This window comes from Lynx canadensis, chromosome D3, assembly GCF_007474595.2.
Source record: "Lynx canadensis isolate LIC74 chromosome D3, mLynCan4.pri.v2, whole genome shotgun sequence".
Lineage (NCBI taxonomy): Eukaryota > Metazoa > Chordata > Mammalia > Carnivora > Felidae > Lynx > Lynx canadensis.
The window spans coordinates 70,207,097-70,226,892 of NC_044314.2; the positions used below are offsets into that span (position 1 = coordinate 70,207,097).

Here is a 19,796-nt window from a genome sequence, read left to right on the forward strand (position 1 = left end):
ATAACTGTTTGGAGTCTATAAATGAGCAAGACAGCTTCTGTGTACACATGCACACAAATAAGAAAAAAGACTAGGGGTGGGCCTGGGTGAATCAGTCGAGAGTCAGACTCTTGATTTTGGCTCAGGTCATGATCCCAGAGCCTTGGGATCAAGCCCCACGCTGGGCTCTGCACTGAGTGTGAAGTCTGCTTGGGATTCTCTCTCTCTCTCTCTCTCTCTCTCTCTTTCTCTCTCTCCCTCTGCCCCTCTCCCTACTTGCACGATCTCTCTCTCTCTAAAATAAAATTTAAAAACAACAAAATTAAAAAAGAAAAAAGACTCGGAGGATATTCATATAATGGAGCTCCCTGTGGGATGGTACTAGGGCTTTTTATTTTTATTTTTTGGCTCTCTATATTTTTATCACCACCTCCACTCATTTTCTACTAGAGTCTGTGTTAGTTTTATAACCAGAAAATTCTGGTTTTGTTCTTAAAGACGACAGATAAGATGAGCCACCAGGAGAAGAGTCAGGAGGGTATTGTCTAAATGTCTGTATGTCTGACCCAGCAACTGCATGAGATTGACTGGAAGTCACTTCAAAGACGCAGGCCTGGATTGTCACTGAAAAGAAGAGATGCTCTCAGCAGCCACCATCAAATTCTGTACCCGCTCTTCCCAGTCTACTGTAGGAGACGATGCACAATAATCCTCAGTCTTTTGCTTCTAGGGCCTGAAGTCCCAAGGAGTCTGTGTCTCACAGAGACACAGGGCTTTCTGCCAGGGAATTCAAACAGATGGAGCAAAGCCTAGCATGTTACGTCAGTGTCTAAGGTTGACGTGGGGTTGAACTCCTTCACTTATACATAAGGAAACTGGGAACTGTAACTTGCCTCAATGTCCTTATCTGTAGAATGGGGAGTAATAAAAGCATCTAATTCATGGCGTTATTGTGAAGAATACTTGACCTAATATTCGACCTGCAAATAGGAAGAACCTAATAAATTATTAATTCTAGTACATTGCCTGATAAGGGATATACAGCTTAGTATAGTGTGAACTAAAGAATGAATTTGGATGGGCTTTCAAGAAATACAATTAGGTGGACAGTGGTTTTACAATGATATTTAGAGTATGACAGTTGTAGAGGTCAATGCCACAAAACAAGCCACTTTTGCGTGAATGTTATTTTAAGTTAAAATAGAGCGTCTGGGTGGCTCAGTCGGTTAAGTGTCCGACATGGGCTCAGGTCATGATCTCCCGGTCTGTGAGTTCCAGCCCCACGTCGGGCTCTGTGCTGACAGCTCAGAGCTCAGAGCCTGGAGCCCACTTCTGATTCTGTGTCTCCCTCTCTCTCTGGCCCTCCCCGCTCATGCTCTGTCTCTCTCTGTGAAAAATAAACATTAAAAAAAATTAAAAAAAAATTTAAAAAGAGAGCGAAATCCAACAGATTTAAGAAAAGCTCTTTACCACCCCCTAAACTGTTTGCTTTACCAGGAAGAGAGCCATTAACAGAGATTCTTCTTTACCAAGAAACTTACATACATAATAAGGGAACCTTTGTTTTCCAGAAACATCTCCTTACACCTTTTTGCTAGTGGTCTCCCTCTCACTTTGTATCCTTTTTGTTTTGTTTTGTTTGTTTATTTTTATTTTATTTTATTAAATTTTGTAAAATGTTTATTTATTTTTGAGAGAGACAGATTGCGCATGAGTGGGGGAGGTACAGAGAGAGAGACACACACAGAATCTGAAGCAGACTCCAGGCTCTGAGCTGTCAGTTCAGACACTCAGGCTCAAACCTAGGAATCACAAATTCATGACCTGAGACAAAGTCAGACGCTTAACTGACTGAGCCACCCAGGTGCCCCTATTTTTTTTATTTTTGAGGGGGAGTGTTGGAGGGGCAGAGAGAGGGGGGGATAGACGATCTGAAGCAGGCTGTGTGCTGACAGCAGAGAGCCTAATGTGGGGCTCAAACTCAGGCACCGGAAGCTTATGACATGAGCTGAAGTCAGCCACTTAACTGACTGATCCACTGAGAAGACCCCCCTTTGTGTCCTTGACCCCCACCCCTCTCTTTACCTCATATAAGCCCCTTTTGTTGCCTATGTTTGGAATTTCTTATCTATGCGGATTCCCCCTATGCACAAAATTAAGTTTGATATTCTCTTGTTAATCTGTCCCATGTCAATTTGATTCAGTCCAGCTAGAGGGACTTGAAGGGCAGGGGAAAATTCTTCCTCCCCAACACTCCCTTTTCATAAATATATATTTATATTTACATGTGTATATAATATCAACTGAAAGGGTATTTTTTCAGGGGAAGAATGAGGTGGCCATTTGTAGCAATGACCCAGGAGACTATCTTTTATATCCAATTGAGGTAAGAAGGGTGTTACCTTATGGAGGCAAAACTGGATTCTAAATGCCACTAAGAAAACTTAAACCTTATCTAGGATATTACATTAGGCAAAAGAGTTTCATGCTTTTCTCTTTTTTTCCTTAGACTATAATGAGGGCAAGGGAAATGGAGAAAGATGAAGAGAATTTGGAAGCATTTCACAAATAAAGCCCATAGGAATTTCTAACTGATTAAGTATGGGGGTGCACAAGAAGGAGGCATCAATGATGACGCTTAGGTTTTGGGTTAGAAACAGAAAAGCATCTTCTGACAGCTGTAACTGGCTTGGTACTATCTATCACATAGGTTTTGGTGTCTTCCTTTTATTTTTTTTATTTTTTATTTGTTTATTTTTTAAAAATTTTTAATGTTTATTTTTGACAGAGAGAGAGAGAGAGAGAGAGAGACAGAGCATGAACGGGGGAGGGTCAGAGAGAGAGAGACACAGAATCCGAAGCAGGCTCCAGGCTCCGAGCTGTCAGCACAGAGCCTGACGTGGGGCTCGAACTCACAGACCGCGAGATCATGACCTGAGCTGAAGTCGGATGCTCAACTGACTGAGCCACCCAGGCGCCCCTGGTGTCTTCCTTTAAAATTTTTTTTTAATGTTTATTTTTGAGAGAGAGAGAGAGAGAGAGACAGAGCATGAATGGGGGAGGAGCAGAGAGAGGGAGTCACAGAATCTGAAGCAGCCTCCAGGCTCTGAGCTGTCAGCACAGAACCCAATGCAGGGCTTGAACTCACGAACCCTGAGATCACCATCTGAGCCAAAGTCGGATGCTCAACTGACTGAGCCACCCAGGCACCCCAGTATTTTCCTTTTAAACAACTTCACAGGACATCACCATCAAACAAGGATTGAGATGTGACTTTGACGGATCAAGATAGAAACAAGACCACTTTGTAATCATGTCTGAACACAGACAAAAATGTGAACATCACGCAAACCACAAAATTGGCCAAACATCCCCCTAGCTAATATGAAGGACTGTTGCTTCCTCACCAGGTTTAGCTTGCCTTCATTCTTCCCACCTTCTTGAAAAGACTAAGTTACCCAATCATAGAATTATCCTTGTTTTCTGACAATATAATTTCTAGAACAAAGCCCTGCTTCCTTGATCCTTCCCCCCAAATCACCTAAGACAGTCCCAAATCCTAAAAGAAGCTTTTCCTTTTTCTTCTCTTTTTCTTTTTTTTTTTATGTTTATTTTTTCAGAGAAAGAGAAAGAGAGAGAGTAAGCAGGGGAAGTACAGAGAGAGGGGAGGACAGAGACTCGGATGTGGGCTCTGCGCTGTCAGCAAAGCGCCCAGTGCAGGGCTGGAATCCGCAGACCGTGAGACTTTGACCTGGGCCGAAGTCGACGCTAAACCAACCGAGCCACCCAGGTGGCCCTAGAAGAAGCTTTTTCTAACACCTTCTTACTGAGACATTCCCTCACTGTAAGCAATCAGTAAATCTATCTTTGTTCAGTTACAGGTATGTTCTTGGTGGTCTTTGGCTAAAGGGCATTTAAGCAACTAGACTGGATGATACTGTCATTCTCTGAGATGGGAAAAATGGTACGATCAGCGGTTGCGGTGGACTAACTCTGCTGGGCCCTCTGGCAAGAGTGTCTGTGGATCCAGTCACAGGCTGGAAGACTTGCCAGTACCTCTCACAAGCCTCCTGAGGTTTTTCCTGATCCTCCAAGCAGGTCTCACTAAGGAAACACTAACTTCATTTACATTAAAACATGGAAAGAAATAATAGCTGATATTTAACGAATATGTGCTATGTGCCAAGAATTGTTCTGGTGCCAAGCATTGTTCTAAGGGATCTATTCTTTGCTTGTTTTTTAAAGTAGGAGTTACGCCTAGTGTGTGGCTCGAACTCATGACCTGGAGATCAAGCGTCGCAAGCTCGCTGAGCCAGTCAGCCACCCCAAGAGCTACATGTTTTTATTCATTTAATTCTCTCATCAACCCTAAGAAGATAGGTACTATTATCACCAGGTTTTACTATTGAGAAAACTGAGGTACAGAGGTGTGAGAATTGGAACCTATTTCACACTCAAGGCTCTTCAGAGCCGTCCTCCAGCCCCAGCCAGCTAAGCTGAGGCAGCCATCTTGTTTGTAGTCCTCTTCGACTGCAACTCCCAGCACCCTTCGCGACAGCAGCTCTCCACACACAACAAATCCCGGCGTGCCCCTCGGCGGCCCGGGGTGGAGGGTTCTAGAAGGCGTGACGTGGGGTTGAGAGCGGGCTCAGAGGCGGGCGCCTCTCAGCAGTCGCTGTGGCCGCAGCTGCCGGGCCTGGGGACGCGGGCGGCCGGGGCCGCGGACGCAGCCTCCTCGTCTCCCCGGCCATGGCCGCGCTCGGCCGGCCCTTCAGCGGCCTCCCTCTGAGCGGCGGCCCGGACTTCCTGCAGCCGCCGCCGGCCTTCCCCGGCCGGGCCTTCCCGCCGGGAGTGGACGGCGCCGAGCTGGCCCCGCGGCCGGGACCCCGCGCCTCCCCGAGCAGCCCCGGCGGGAGCGCGGCGCGCGGACGGTGAGGAGCCGGCGGGGCGGGCGGGCGCGGTGCTGCGGCTCATTAATCCTCACGACCCTCCGCGGGGGGCTCCTGAGCCCCCACATAGCGGATGAGAAACTGATCCCCAGGGACGTTAACTGTAAGTCGCTTGGGGCCACACAGTCCGGGGAGGACCGCGGCAGGCCTGCGCTTCCGAAAAGTGAGCAGACTTTGCCGAGCTTGTCCACTTCGGGCCGGGGGTGGAACCCGGGCCGCCCGGAGCCCGACCGTCCGTCCCGTCGGCGCGGCCGCCAGTGCTAACTTTCGGCGCTTCTCAGACACTCACTCGGTTTCTCATCTGCAAAGAGGGACAGAAATGGGTCCTGCTAGTGAGACCGTGGAAGTAAAGTGCTTAGCACAGTGCCTGCCCCTAGAAACGTTTTCCCCACGTCGGTCCCTCCGGATTCGTTTCCCACTCTCTTGACAAAGTCAGAAGTTGAGATTTCAACTTCTGACTCCGCCGGGACCACCCAACCAGACCGACCTTGTGATCTGGATATCCAATCCCAGTCGGGAAGGAAGGGGACAAGCCAGTACTTGTGGCATCGGCAAGATTATTGGGGAAAGGAAGAGTGGATGCCGAAAGCACAGGCTCAGTAAATTTCTCAATTGACTGATTTTGTTTGTTTCAACAGTGTTTCAGTTCGCTGTAAAAAGAAACACAAGCGAGAGGAGGAGGATGATGAGTAAGTTTCAGGTGCCATTTATTCACTTTATGGTCATTTAATCTATTTTATATTCTCAGTTACCTAAAAGTGAAAAGGTGAAACGTTAGGTATCTGTGCAAGGAGGCACAAGGAACTGCTAACATTGGTCGCCTTTTAGGGAAAGTAACTGGGTAGCTGGCATGCCGGAGGGAGACTTCTCTCTGTAATCCTTAGCAATGTTTGAGTTTTCATCCATGTAAATATTATTACGTGCAGAAAGTAAAAGAATTTCAAGTGTGCAAAAGGGTAAAAATTGTAAAGTGTTAGAGTGCACGCTCCCCTTTTCTCCACAGGTGCAACCCCTGTTACCTGTTTCCAATTTCTCCTTTGGAAGATAATCTAAAAACTTAACGAGTTTATAACTGTGTATACCTCAGGTTTTCTACATTTCTAAGAAGGTAACTTCACATTGTGTAACACTTTGATCTTTTCATTTTGCTATCCTGTGGCTTGTTGCATATGGGCAGGTAGACCTCTACCTAATTTCTTTTGCAACATTGAATAGAATTCTGTTGTAAGTAGGTATAGATCATTAACCAGTCTCCTGTCCATGGCTTTCTAAATTCTTTCTAGTCTTTTGCTTTTACTGTAGGTTAAATCTACCATGCCCTTCTTTTTTAAAGTTCCTTGTAGGGGCGCCTGGGTGGCTCAGTCGGTTAAGCGTCTGACTTCGGCTCAGGTCATGATCTCTCGGTTGCTGAGTTCAAGCCCCACGTCCGGCTCTGTGCTGACAGCTCAGAGCCTGGAGCCTGCTGGATTCTGTGTCTCCCTCTCTCTCTGCTCCTCCCCTGCTTGCGCTCGCTCTGTCTGTCTGTCTGTCTCTCTCTCTCTGTCTCAAAAATAAACATTAAAAAAAAAGTTCCTCATATGTATGTACAAGTAGGTTAATGGATTTCTAGATGGGGTATGGCATGCATTTTAAATTTGAACAAGAGTTGTTGCCAATTTATATTCCTTTTAACAGTGGAAATGGTTGCTTCTCCATCTTGTCACCAGAACTGTATTTTCAAACTGTTCATTTGTTTGTTTTCAAACTTTTTTTTTTTTTTTTAATTTTTTTTTTCAACGTTTATTTATTTTTGGGACAGAGAGAGACAGAGCATGAACGGGGGAGGGGCAGAGAGAGAGGGAGACACAGAATCGGAAACAGGCTCCAGGCTCTGAGCCATCAGCCCAGAGCCTGACGCGGGGCTCGAACTCACGGACCGCGAGATCGTGACCTGGCTGAAGTCGGAAGCTTAACCGACTGCGCCACCCAGGCGCCCCAAACTTTTTTTTTTTTTTAACCTCACTTCCGGGTAAAATAATTACATCTCCTAGACAGGCAGTGTAATAGAAAAATGAGTGAAAGAATCTCTCAAAGAAGATATCAAAATGACCAACCAAAAGAAAGGTGTTCATTTAACTTTATCAGTCTTTAGGAAAATGCCTAGTAAAAGCCTCAGTGTGATCTACTTTACCACCAGATATTGGAGCACCCAGTAACTCTGCAATAGTATAGATGAGAATGTAAATTGGTACAAGCACTTTGGGAAATAGTTTGGCATTATCTAGTAAGTTGAAGGCATACCTACTCTGTTACCCAAACGTTCACTCTTGAGTAGGTACACACTCGCAGCAGGAGGCACGTACAAGGTTCATAGCGTCCTTGTTCATAATAGCTCTAAGCTGGAAAAGACCCATAGGTCCCTCAACAGTAAAATGGGTAAATTAAATTCATACAAAGGAATTCTATTCAGTACAAAGGGGCAAAAGAGAATGTAATGCATTTATCAATATGGATATGTCTTATAAGCATAATATGAGCAAAAAAAATCCCAAGAATGTATACAGTACAATTTCCTAAGTATAAGGTTGAAAGCCAGGCATAGTTTTGCCCTAAACATTGTTTAGGGATGCATATTTACGTGCTTGATAATGTATTTTTTTTTTTTTAAACGTTTTTTATTTATTTTTGGGACAGAGCGAGACAGAGCATGAACGGGGGAGGGGCAGAGAGAGAGGGAGACACAGAATCGGAAACAGGCTCCAGGCTCTGGGCCATCAGCCCAGAGCCCGACGCGGGGCTCGAACCCACGGACCGCGAGATCGTGACCTGGCTGAAGTCGGACGCTTAACCGACTGCGCCACCCAGGCGCCCCGATAATGTATTTTTTAAAAGAAGTAAATACTGTAATACAGTGTTTACCTGTAGGATGGAGAATATAGAGTACCATTTTGGGATGTTGGCAGAGGTCTGTATCTTGAATGTTATTATTTTTTTAATGCTTATTATTTTGAGAGAGAGCAGAGGAGGGGCAGAGAGTGAGAAGGGAGAATCCCAAGCAGGCTCTGCACTGTCAGCACAGAGCCTGATGTGGGGCTCAAATTCACAAACTGAGATCATGACCTGCGCCAAAACCGAGAGTCAGATGCTTAACCGACTGAACCACCCAGGCGCTCCTACAAATGTTATTTTTATGGATGCATATTTTCTAATTATTCATTGAATTGTATAAGTGTAGGATTTCATAGTTAAAATATGATCACTGTTTTAACTTCTATCTTGTAAATTAAAGTTACGTCGAACATCTTTTCATTTAATGCATTCGTGTTTCATTGTGTCAGTTGTTCATGTTTGTGCAGATTTCCTATTGCCGTATTGATCTTTTTCTTGTTCATCCATAAGAAATCTCTACGAAAGAAATCAGTAGTTTGTTATGTGTGTTATGCTTCCCCAAAATTTGTCATTTGCCTTTTAACTTTGTGTAGGTTTTGTTTGTTTTTTGGCCAGCAGAAACTTTGGATTTTCTAACTTTTTGAAGCATAGGCTAAATAGATTTGAAAGTTGTGTCAGTTTAAAAACCATCAGGCCAGACAGGATTTAGGTTCTTAATTGCCTTGGGATTGCTGCGCATACATAGGGACCTCTTTGCTCTTGTCTTTTGGAGTACTCTATAAGACATACTTGAATAAAGAGTCCCAGTGTTAAAAGTTTGAAACGTAAAATCTGTTGGCTTAGAAAGTTAACCACCTTTGGGGTGCCTGTCTGGCTCAGTTGGTAGAGCATGCAATGGAGTTGTCAGTTCAAGCTCCACATTGGGTGTAAAGCTTACTTTAAAAACTAAATAAAACCATCTTTAATTTACAGATGAAGAGATTGAGGCCCTGAGAATGAGGAACTTGACATTTGGATATCTAATGCGTGCTGCCCACCTGCCACTTCCATAGCTCTTATCTGTACTTTGAAGTCTTTTATATCACATTTTCTTTGGAGCTTAATTATCATTGATCTCTAATTGCTTGCAAATGGACCTACAAGGCGTGAGATAATTTAGTCCAAATCGTGTTGGAGGTTAGAGATCAGAACGCAACTCTTACTCAGTTGCATTTCGTAGTTGAATTATTGGATGTGCTAGGAAATTATCTGTTCTCTCCAGATAGATGTATTCTTTTTCTTAGCTGGTTTTGTGTGTATAGTTTCTCCTGCTTTCCAAAACACCACACCATAAAACTATCCACTATTACAGAAATATTCGATGTATAGCTAGACATTTTTAATACTTTCTTATCAGTTAAAACCAACTATAAACTAAACATATTATTGTGCTCACTTCAGCAGCATGTGTACTAAAAATTGGAATGATACAGAGATTAGCATGTCTCCTGTGCAAGGATGATACACAGATTCGTGGAGTTACGTATATTCAGATTATAGCTATAGTTGTGAGCATAGCATAAGATTTAGAGTTGTTGAATCACTATGTTGTACACCGTAAACTAATGTAACACTGTGTCAACTATGCTAAAAAGAAAAAAAGACCTCAAAAAACTAAACCATTTTTTAAAAACATTTAATAGTTGATTCCAATAAAAATCTAGGTTCAAGAGAGCATTGTCAGGTTTTATATTGCCAGAGACTTTAATGTTGATTTTTGTATCCTTTTTTTTTAAAGTTGATTTTTGTAGTTGTACCGTGAATAGAAATTTCTTGTAAAATACATACCACTTCCTTTGACCTTCAGTTTAGAGAGTCAGAAGCTGTGGTAGCCATTAACAAATTTTTTTTTTTTTTTTTTTTTTTTTTTTTTTTTTTTTTTTTTTAGTTGCAGAGCTGTGTTCTGTTTCTGACATTGCACTTGCTGATGCCCAAGCAATAAAGTACTTCTGGTCTAAATACTTAACTAGAATAGGACCAGTTGTCTATTTTACCTGCTTCAGAGTGTTTTCAACTAAATTGGGCATGTTGTAGTACATGCAAATACTAGTTCATGGCATAAACTTGAACTGTTGAACTTCCTGTAAGGAGGCCGCAAGTTCCAGTGAGAATGGCATAAGAGCTAGGACTTGGGAGCTTTGGTGTCTGGTGCCCAACGTGTAACTCTACCTTGTATGACAAAGAGACTCAGAGCCAAATCATAGTCTCTGACATTCTGGAGAGGATCAAGAGAATCATCTACAGCCTATTGGAACATACCTGATCAAGCATGTATTTTCGTCCTGCAGGAGTATAGAACACCTGTAGACTATCTCCCCACATGGAGCAAGCAGAATTGTGACAAAATATGGCTGGTGCTGAATTGCTGCTTTGTGGTTTTGGTTTCTGTACTTTCCATGTGACCTACCCAGAGCCAAATAGGAATGACTTTAAGTTCCCACATTGAATACTTCTAATCTGAGAAAGCAAAATCTTGCAGGTACAGTCTGATATAGTAGAGAGCAGTAGAAGAAAACATCTCAAGGAGGCTGTCAAAATGACAGAAAATGCAAAATTCTCCATCTTGCAATCACACACTATCAAAAATTAGAGTTTTTTGTATAAGAGTTTGGGCATAGGGATTAGACATAGGGATGATAAATGTTTTATTTATATGATTCTGAATTTTCATTGATTTTTTTTTTTTTTCAGTTGTCCAGTAAGAAAGAAAAGGCTAACTGAAGCAGGGCTGTGTGCTGGTCCTAATGACTGGATTCTTTGTGCACATCAGGATATAGAGAGTCATGGAGTAAATCCGTGTACTAGTGGCCTCTCTGCACCTGGCATGTTAGATGTAATTTGTGAAGAAATGGATCAGACAACGGGAGAACCACAGTGTGAAGTTGCCCGAAGGAGGCTTCAGGAAATTGAGGACAGGTGAATGGGTAGTGTATGTTGCTGGCTTCTTGTTGGTCTCATGTGCCATCTCTGCTCTCTTAAGCTAGTCTAATTAGTCAGTTTGGTCATAATGGTGATCCTCAATCTCTCAGACTATGAACTCAAAGTTTACACATTAAATGTTAAAGTAAGTTCTTCTCATAGAACTTTGCTGGATGTTAGTGTTTCTGAATATTAATTTTTGGTTTATGGGAGTTTTCAGGGACATGTTCTTCAAATTTGATTGCATCTGATGTAAAACTTGTGTTAAATACTGAGTAACTCTTCTGCCTGTACTTTCTTCACTCAGCCTCATGTTTTACTTGATCTTTTCCTATAGCATCTGTTGCTTTTATTATTTTTTAAATTTTGTTCAATTGCTACAGTACATAACAGCTTGACTAATTTTTTTTCTCTGCTTCTGCTGCCTTTATTTAGGATAATTGATGAAGATGAAGAAGTTGAAGCTGACAGAAATATTAACCATCTCCCCAGTCTTGTTCTTTCTGACACCATGAAAACAGGTTTGAAGAGGGAATTTGATGAAGTCTTTACAAAGAAAATGATTGAGTCCATGTAAGTGTTGGTTCCTGGTTTCCCTTTAATTGTGATCTTGAAGGGAGACCTGGTGGTGTCTCCAGACAAGACCCGTGCTATCCTAGTCTTGTCTCCTGCTCACCATCCCAATGAAAGTACAATAGGTTTTCTATTTAGCTTAGTCTGGATACAGACTTTTTTCTTAGTTAACTGTGGGTGAACAAGATACTGTGCATGGACAAGTTTGAAGTATACATACCTTCTTAACCTCAGATTCTTTTGAAGTTCTGAAGTGGGTGACCATCTAATAATTCGGGATGGGAGGATTGACGATAGCCTATTCTCTTAAAGTATTGTTGTAGGATATGGAACCACATTTCAAAAGCTCTTGTTTACCAGCCTCTCTCAGTTGTTCAGGAACACCATTAAGACCTAGAAAACAGGTGCCTGGGTGGCTCAGTTAAGTGTCCGACTTCGGCTTAGGTCATGATTTCACCACTCATGAGCCCTGCATCAGGCTCTGTGCTGACAGCTCAGAGCTTGGAGTCTGTTTTGGATTCTGTGTCTCCCTCTCTCTCTGCCCCTTTCCCACTCTGTCTCTCTCTCTCTCTCAAAAATAAATAGCATTAAAGAAAAAAATTTTTTAATAAAAATAAAAAATAAAAAGACCTTAAAAATAAACCAGAAGAAATCTATCAGCCAAAACAGTTACCACAAAGGCCACAATCCAAAGCTCGTGTTCTTGTCTCATAGTGGATAGTCTCTCAGGGCTTTAGCTCTAAGCCAGTTTGCTCTTAAGTTAGACCCAGCTTACTGAGCTCAGGTACCTGGATTCTTAGATCATCAGAGTAGAAACGAAGAAACAGTAAGTGAGAGCAGTACAAACTCATAGTAGTGAGTAGTGACAATACATTGTGAGGACTAGAGCGGAAACTAGAAAGCACACATAACCTAAAAAGCAACGCAGCCTGGGGCCATTAACATAAAAACTAATGCTAGTCTGTAATTCCTATAGTCCTTGAGCTTACAAGATCTGAAGCCATCATTATCCACGTGTAAAGTAATAGTCAAGTCACAAAGTGCCATTTAGGTGTTGCCTGGAAAATACTGTAGACAGATTTGATACTTTGTGAGGGTAAGTGTCAGATATCTGAAAAAACCTCTTAGGACACCAGCCCCAGTGATGCCAAGCAGATGAGGCATTATTGCCTTTGGCCACAGTGGGTTCAGCTGCTGCTTGATGTTAGATCACAGAGGTTTTGCATTAGCCCCCTAGCTCGAGCTTATAATTAACTAACCAGCCCTGAGAGTGGGTAAATAGCCAAGAGTAAACAGGTCATGTTGCCCTACAGCCTAAAAAAAATAGCAATTTCTGCTCTCAGTAGTTTTCCAGAAGCTAACCTTTGGGAGTATTCTTCATTGTGGTTTATTTAGTTTTATTTGCCTTTAGGTTCCAGAAACCATCAAACCATCACTGGATGGAGGAGGACTGAGGGGCAGGCAGGCCCTGGCAACATAATCGTTTAGACTTATTGCAAAAAGCATTATACTTCATAGTTAAACTAAGCAAAAGGTATACAGAGATGCTTTTAATGTGTTTGGTCAGTGTTTCATTTATAGTTTAGGGGCACCTGGGTGGCTCAGTCGGTTGAGCATCTATCTGACTTCGGCTCCGGTTATGATCTCATGGATCGTGGATTCGAGCCCCACATCGGACTCTGTGCTGACTGCTCAGAACCTGGAGCCTGCTTCGGATTCTGTGTCTCTCTCTCTCTCTCAAAAATAAATAAACGTAAAAAATTTATAATAGTTTAGTAAAAGATAGTAGCTCATATCTACTAATATTAACCACAATTTGAGAAACTTATAACAGCATTGAATCAAGGGCCTCTGTTTTTCTTTTTCTTTTTTTAATCTAATTTATTTTTTATAGTTTACATCCAAGTTAGCATATGGTGCAACAATGATTTCAGGAATAGAATCCTTAAGCCCCTTACCCATTTAGCCCATCCCCCACAACCCCTCCAGCAACCCTCTGTTTATTCTCTATATTTAAGAGTCTCTTATGTTTTGTCTCCCTCCCTGTTTTTATATTGCTTTTGCTTCCCTTCCCTTATGTTCATCTGTTTTGTATCTTAAAGTCCTCACATGAGTGAAGTCATATATTTGTCTTTCTCTGACTAATTTCACTTAGCATAATAAGGGGCCTCTTTTTCACATTGGATGTTTATATTGCTTTTATTTTTAAATATTTTAAGTAATCTCGGGGCACCTGGGTGGCTCAGTCGGTTAAGTGCCCGACTTCGGCTCAGGTCATGATCTCATGGTTTGTGAGTTCGGGCCCCACGTGGGGCTCTGTGCTGACGGCTAAGAGCCTGGAGCCTGCCTCAGATTGTCTCCCTCTCTTTCTGTTCTTCCCCCACTTGCCCTCTGTCTCTTTCTGTCTCTCAAATATAAATAAACATTAAAAAAAAATTTTTTTTAAGTAATCTCTATGCCCAGTGTGGGGCTTGAACTTAACAACCCTGAGATCAAGAGTCACATGCTCTTCTGACTGAGCCAGTCAGTTACCCCTGTGTTAGTTTTAATCACAGCATCAGTACAGCTGGTTGGTTTGGTTAAAAATGCATGCAGAACTGTAAAATTATATGTATTTGCGTGTCTTTCTAAAGATATGTTTGGATCATCACAAGTCTATTTTTTGTTTTTTTTGTTTTTTTTCTGTTTTTAGTTTATGTACTTAGGGGCACGTGGGTGGCTCAGTCAGATAAGCGTCTGACTCTTGACTTCTGTTCAGATCATGATCTCACGATTTGTGAGTTTGAGCCCTGCATGGGTCTTAATGCTGACAGTGCAGAGCCTGCTTGGGATGCTCTCTCTCTCTGCCACCCCCCCTTCCCCCTCTCACTCGCACTCTCTCTCAAAATAAATAAAATTTTAAAAGAAAAAAAATAAAGTTTACTTATTTTGAGAGAGAAAGAGAGAGAGAACGAGCAGGGGAGGGGCAAAGAGAGGGAGAGAGGATCTGAAGTGGGCTTTGTGCTGATAGCAGAGAGCCGGATGCAGGGCTCGAACTCAAGAACCATGAGATCATGACCTGAGCTGAAGTTGGATGCTCAACTGACTGAGCCACCCAGGTACCCTATAAGTCTCCTAGTTTGATGCCATCAGTTCTTAACTCTAGATATTTGGTAGCAAACATTAGCTTTTCAACATGTATCCTTTATTTCTGTATCCTAAAAGTTTTGATAAAGTCTGTGTTTTATGTCTTAGGAGCCGTCCTTCCATGGAGCTTGTGCTCTGGAAACCTCTCCCTGAACTCCTTTCTGATAAGCCAAAGCCGTCATCTAATGCTAAGAACTACACAGGAGAGAGCCAAACCAAGCATGCAGCTGCCGGCACTGCCTTCCCTGGGAGAACTGAACTGTTTTTGGAACCTCGGCAAACAGGGATGCCTGTTTACAGTGGTTTGGAGACAGCCGCTTGCACAGAAGAAGAGATGGAACTCTAGAAACCAGTTTCTATGCTAAAGTTGTCAAATTTTAGAAGGCTCATGTATTTAGTCGTGAGCCTACTTGTATAGTATAGGGACTTGAAAGTTTTATAAAACGGGTGTAATAATATCTCCACCTGTGATTTGGGGTGGGACTCTTCATTTTGGGTAGCCATTTCTTGAATCCAGCTTTTTGCCAAGGAAGCTTGTCTCAAGGGAAAAGCAGTTTTCCAGGGGCTTATTAAGGGAATGTGAAATTGCGGCCTGCAGAGGCAAGTATAAAAGCTGTGTATCTAAGGGTGACTTAAGTCATCTGTGACATTATCTAAACCATTCAGATAATCAGAGAAAATTCAGATGCTTGAATCTGAAAAAGATGCATTAAGAAAGAAGGATGCTCCTACTATGACTGTGCCCTGACAGTTGAGTCACAACTTCCATCTATGGATATAGGAGCTCTGTTTACGATGGTGACTGTGTATGATTGGGAAGAGGAGGGAGAAAAGCAGTAGCTTAAGCCTATTGCTAAGAGATTTAACAGAGACTCTGAAACTTGTATGTTGTCCGTTCTGTGTATCTATATTGATTTAATAGCTGGTAGCATTGTGGCTCACCTCTTAGCCTCTGCAAATGCAATGAAAATAGAAAGAAAAGGTTTTTCCTTCAAGGCTTTTTTGCCTTGTGCTACTGTTGCTCCTTGGTTTCCCTTGCACGACACTTCAGGAGTGTTTACAACGTAATTAACTTTGAACGATAGTTAAAAAGTGATTGTGAGGTAACCCATGTGTAAATTGGCTACGGAAGAAAGTTCCCTTAAGTAATCCCAAGGAACTGCCATGTCAGCTAAGCCCAGCATTGATAGATATTTTTAAAAGGTTATGCCTATGTTAGCAAGTCGAGTATTTTAGTGTTAACGTAGAAAACAGTGACAGAATAATGAACTGAGAACATATGGGTGAGTGACATTGAGATGTACTGAACTAGCCACTTTGCCCGGTGCTTCAGCTGTCGGTGCAGTAAACCTCAGAGTTAATAGAGAACAGCTTCCTGCTAATAGGACATCATCTTGAGGAACTAAATAAACCAGGCTCAAGGTGTCCTTTGGGGATAACCAGGATTGAAGTTTTTTTATTTCTCAGGAAGGGCTCTTCTGTGTGGCAAGGACTCAGTGCCGATTAAAACAACACTTCCTTTAGTGCTACAGAATATCCACTATAACTTATTAAATGAGTGTAATAGTGTAATACTGGCCCTTAAAACACACAATGGGAGACCACCCCAGTTCTTTTTGTTCTGTTTTGTTTTGCGGGTTTCTTCCTCCTTTGTAGGAATCAGATATCTTATGTAGAAAAAAAAATGGTTTATGCCAAGTAGAGGTGACTTTTGAGAAACCAACTCCCAGGCATTTTTGAAACCCATGCTGAAATCCCTCCCCTTGTAACAGATGGCGTAGAAGTAACAAGTCTGTTCATTGGACTGTTTCTTCCTTTGCCTGTTGTTCCTGCTTTCTCTATTTCTGTCTGGATAGTCAGGAAAAGATTTAATGTTTAATATTTAAACAATATTTAATGTCTACACAGTAAAATTATTCGAACTTCAAACCAGTATTAAAACCAGTTGGAAACCAGCTAATAGTTTCTTAATCTCAGATTTAGAGATGAATGTAAACTGTATTCTGTTGAAATGTGCAAGTGTTTGATTCATGCTATTTGAAAAACTCCTGCCTTTTAGGTCATTGTTTAATGGGACCAACTTACAAAGTTTGTAGCCTTAAAGAAATTGCCGTGCTAAAAAATTTTGTTCTGGTGTAACTTAAAAACGTGAAGTGACCATCCAGAATTTGGAGTTCGTCCCAGTGTTAGGGTGGAAGGGGTGACGACTTTCCAGAGAAGGACCCAAAACACACTAAGAGTGTCTTCGATAGGAATTGTGGGGCAAGCCTCTGCTCGAAGGTCTGTATGAGGAAAAGGAGGAACAGCTCCAAAACAAGGTTCTGATACCACTGGTAACTATAGGAGAGAATTAAGAATCTGTTCATTAAAATCCAAACAACTTGTTTCAGGAGTCAGATTATCTGACGTGATTAATTATTTCTGCAGGAAAATGGATGTTTAATGCTCCTTTTTAAACTTTATCCTTTTGCATATGTTTGTACAGAAATTTTCTTCATCCTTGTGGTGCTTATTCATCTGAGCCGTTTCCACAGTCTCCATGCCTCTGCTTTGTTTTTCTTTGTTTTTCTTTTATAGTGTAAGGCTTTTGCTTTTGCCTTAAGGTTTCTGTAGGGAATCAACAGGTCTTTTCATTTCGTACAGCTTTGAAGCATGGATCAAACATTGGCTTATTATGCTAATGTGTGAAGAGAAAAACTATCTAAAGCAGGTGAGCTTTAATGAACAAATGTATATTTTCTCTGAGTTTGAGTAGGTGTGTGTGGGTTTTTTTTTTTTAATATAAAGTTAAGTCCAGTTCTCAAAAATATTAATCAGTCGTTAAAAAAAAAAAAACAAAAACAACTCATTTTCAAAAAAGGTGCAAATATAAAATTTAGAAAAAAACAAACTAGGGTGTGGGTCTAGAACCATGAGAAGAAATGCTTATTTATAAGCAGGTTCGTTAATTATTTTGGATTTGAAATTTGGTTTCATTATTTAATAGTGACAAGAATGGTGTAGTACTAGGAAGGTTCTGGAAGATACTGTCAACTTTAAGATGAGAATCTGGTGTTTCTGTATTTTATTGTTTTCAATAAAACTTCTTAAGTGTTTTGATTTTGAGGTATTTGTATTCCTGCACATAAGTAAACAAAATTAACTACCTCTTTTTTTTAATTGTATTTAAAGCAGCATTCATATTAGTGAGGGGCTTAAGTTTATTTTGAAGAGGTGACTATATTGGGTTATAAGTAAGCTTCATAAATGAATTAGCTATTTCCAAAATAAACTAGGTTTTGCCGTTCTAAAACCCACAGAGTGCTTTCCATTCTACTTAGCAATTTGCTGCTGTCAGTCAATAGCATTGATTGGCAGTCGTGACTGATTGCCAGTATTCGGATGGCAGTAGTGACAGTCTTCAAAACTGTTTAAATATAGAGTTGGAAACAGTATATGGACTTCACAGCATTTTTGTTTTTACAAGTTGGGGACCTTTAAAAATAGGGAATAAGAAAATTGCATGGTATTTGGTTAGTGGTCGTTCCCTAAGAGTTGACAGGTCACTGGGTGGCAGTGTTGCCTGCATATTTACAATCTTGATAACCGTGAATCCCTGAATCGTGGGCAGGCGGAGTTAAGTTTGGGGTGCAATTGTGGAAAACTCAGGATATTGTTTTTCACTAAAATTTGGAAATCACAGCTAAAAGTTACCTACCCTCGTTATTTTACAGATTTGGAAACTAAAGCTTAAGTAGTGAATGACAGTTTAGTGTTAGAATCAAACTCCGCAGGTTCAGTGTTCTTCCTACTTGACCATTGGTTTTACAGTCTTCTCATAGAATACCTTAAAATGTCATTTAAATTTCATTGAAATAATCTACGATAGAGTGTGGTTCAGTCAGTGTGATACTAAACTCCTTGAGAAAATACAGTTTTGTGTATATCTGTCTGGTCCAAATACTCTGCCAGTGGCATTTTAGAGCTCAGTTGCATGCATTTAGACTACAGCTCCAGCAAGACAAGGATGTTGTCTTTCAACAACTGATTAGTGGGTAAACAGGCCCGTCTTCCTGTCCTTTAATGAACTTGAGAAGTCCCCAGGTAAAGATTTCATTCTTAGCATAATAGAATTTAACTGATAAAATCTTTCTGGAGTAGGCAGGGTTACCTTTTGCCTACAGTTCTGTTCCTACCTTATGTCTGCTCCAGTAGCATACCTAGTAGCAAAGCAAGGGGGCACATATACATTGGTGTTACAAGACCCAGGAAAATGGTGTGCAGACATTTGTCACCTGATTCACTTTCAGTTATGGACAGCCCTCTGCATCTAATAGAAATCTTGCTTTGGTTTTGCAGAAGGAGATCTTGATTTTTATTTGACCAATTTGTTTCAGTAAGATATCCTTAAATAACAGGTGTTTTGTCAAGGCTGAGCAGTGTTGGGTCATTTTCACCCATCTGTGCAGGAAATGAAAACCCTGAAGATCAACGCAGGTTATGTATGTCCTGTGTTATCCCTGTTCGTACAGCTGCCTCTTTCATGTGATGTCATTCAATGTAAATTATTTGAGCCTCAATCTCCAGATGCTTCTGCAATTATGATGGAGAGTGGCTAAAATTCCTCTGTAATTGCATTTGCCTAGACAATCCCTAAATAGACACCCAGCACTTAGGTTTTCAGTTATAGAAAACCAGGTGATCAGATTTTTAATCATGGGGACAGCTGGAGGCTGTTGTACATTTATAATACAGAAACTGAGCCTAAGCAAGCTTGCATTGCCAAGAATAGGATTGAGCTCTGGCCTTAGTGACCAGGGATTTTAGGCTGTCATGTGGACATGCCTCCAATCACACCAAACATATCCCCTTATACTTGGCTGAAAGTATAGCCTGCTTTGTCTTGCTGCTTGGGATTCTTTGAATCCTTTTGTCTACACTCCTTTACTTTGACCTCTCCAGTGGTAGGCTTAATATTGGCACAGGATGCTGGCATAGGTGAAATGATTTCTGAGGGAAGCCCTTCAGTACCTTCTAAGAGGATTCCCAAGGAAAAACGCACGTGAAGGATGAGGTTATCATCTCTATAGCTTTGGGGTAATGTTGATGTGTCAGATTTTTCCTTGAACAGGTTCATTCTGTGAAACAAATTCCAGGGTATATAAAATGCTGTAAGATTAAAATCCCTAAGTGGATTAGGGGAAAATAGCTAACTTTTGAGTGCTTGGGATGGTGCCTAAGTGTACATATACCAAGAGCTTATAATGTATCACCTCTAGCAACCTTTAGATAGTGACTATTATGCCCCTTTACAGGTGAGAAAGTGATATTACATGTCCAGGATTACCTGGCAAACCAGTGGCA

The 19,796-nt window shown here is 41.4% G+C and overlaps 1 protein-coding gene and 1 non-coding gene across 2 annotated transcripts; both read left to right on the top strand.

Moving 5' to 3' along the window:
- Positions 1-4,627: 4,627 nt before the first annotated feature.
- Positions 4,628-17,558, top strand: CCDC117 (coiled-coil domain containing 117). Its single transcript, XM_030336090.2, has 5 exons — positions 4,628-4,910; positions 5,567-5,617; positions 10,527-10,751; positions 11,190-11,327; positions 14,562-17,558. The coding sequence occupies exons 1-5, from the start codon at positions 4,729-4,731 to the stop codon at positions 14,797-14,799; spliced, it is 834 nt and encodes a 277-aa protein (XP_030191950.1). The 5' UTR covers positions 4,628-4,728; the 3' UTR covers positions 14,800-17,558.
- LOC115498846 lies at positions 9,224-9,328 on the top strand. Its single transcript, XR_003963973.1, has one exon. It is a non-coding gene; the product is annotated as a U6 spliceosomal RNA (small nuclear RNA).
- Positions 17,559-19,796: the final 2,238 nt, after the last annotated feature.

What these genes read in the sequence shown, in the direction of transcription:
- CCDC117 (XM_030336090.2), top strand. Translation starts at nt 4,729, where the DNA reads ATGGCCGCGCTCGGCCGGCCCTTCAGCGGCCTCCCTCTGAGCGGCGGC. An exon ending in CTTCAGGAAATTGAGGACAG is followed by an intron (nt 10,752 to 11,189) that starts GTGAATGGGTAG and finishes GCCTTTATTTAG; the next exon opens with GATAATTGATGAAGATGAAG. An exon ending in AAGAAAATGATTGAGTCCAT is followed by an intron (nt 11,328 to 14,561) that starts GTAAGTGTTGGT and finishes TTTATGTCTTAG; the next exon opens with GAGCCGTCCTTCCATGGAGC.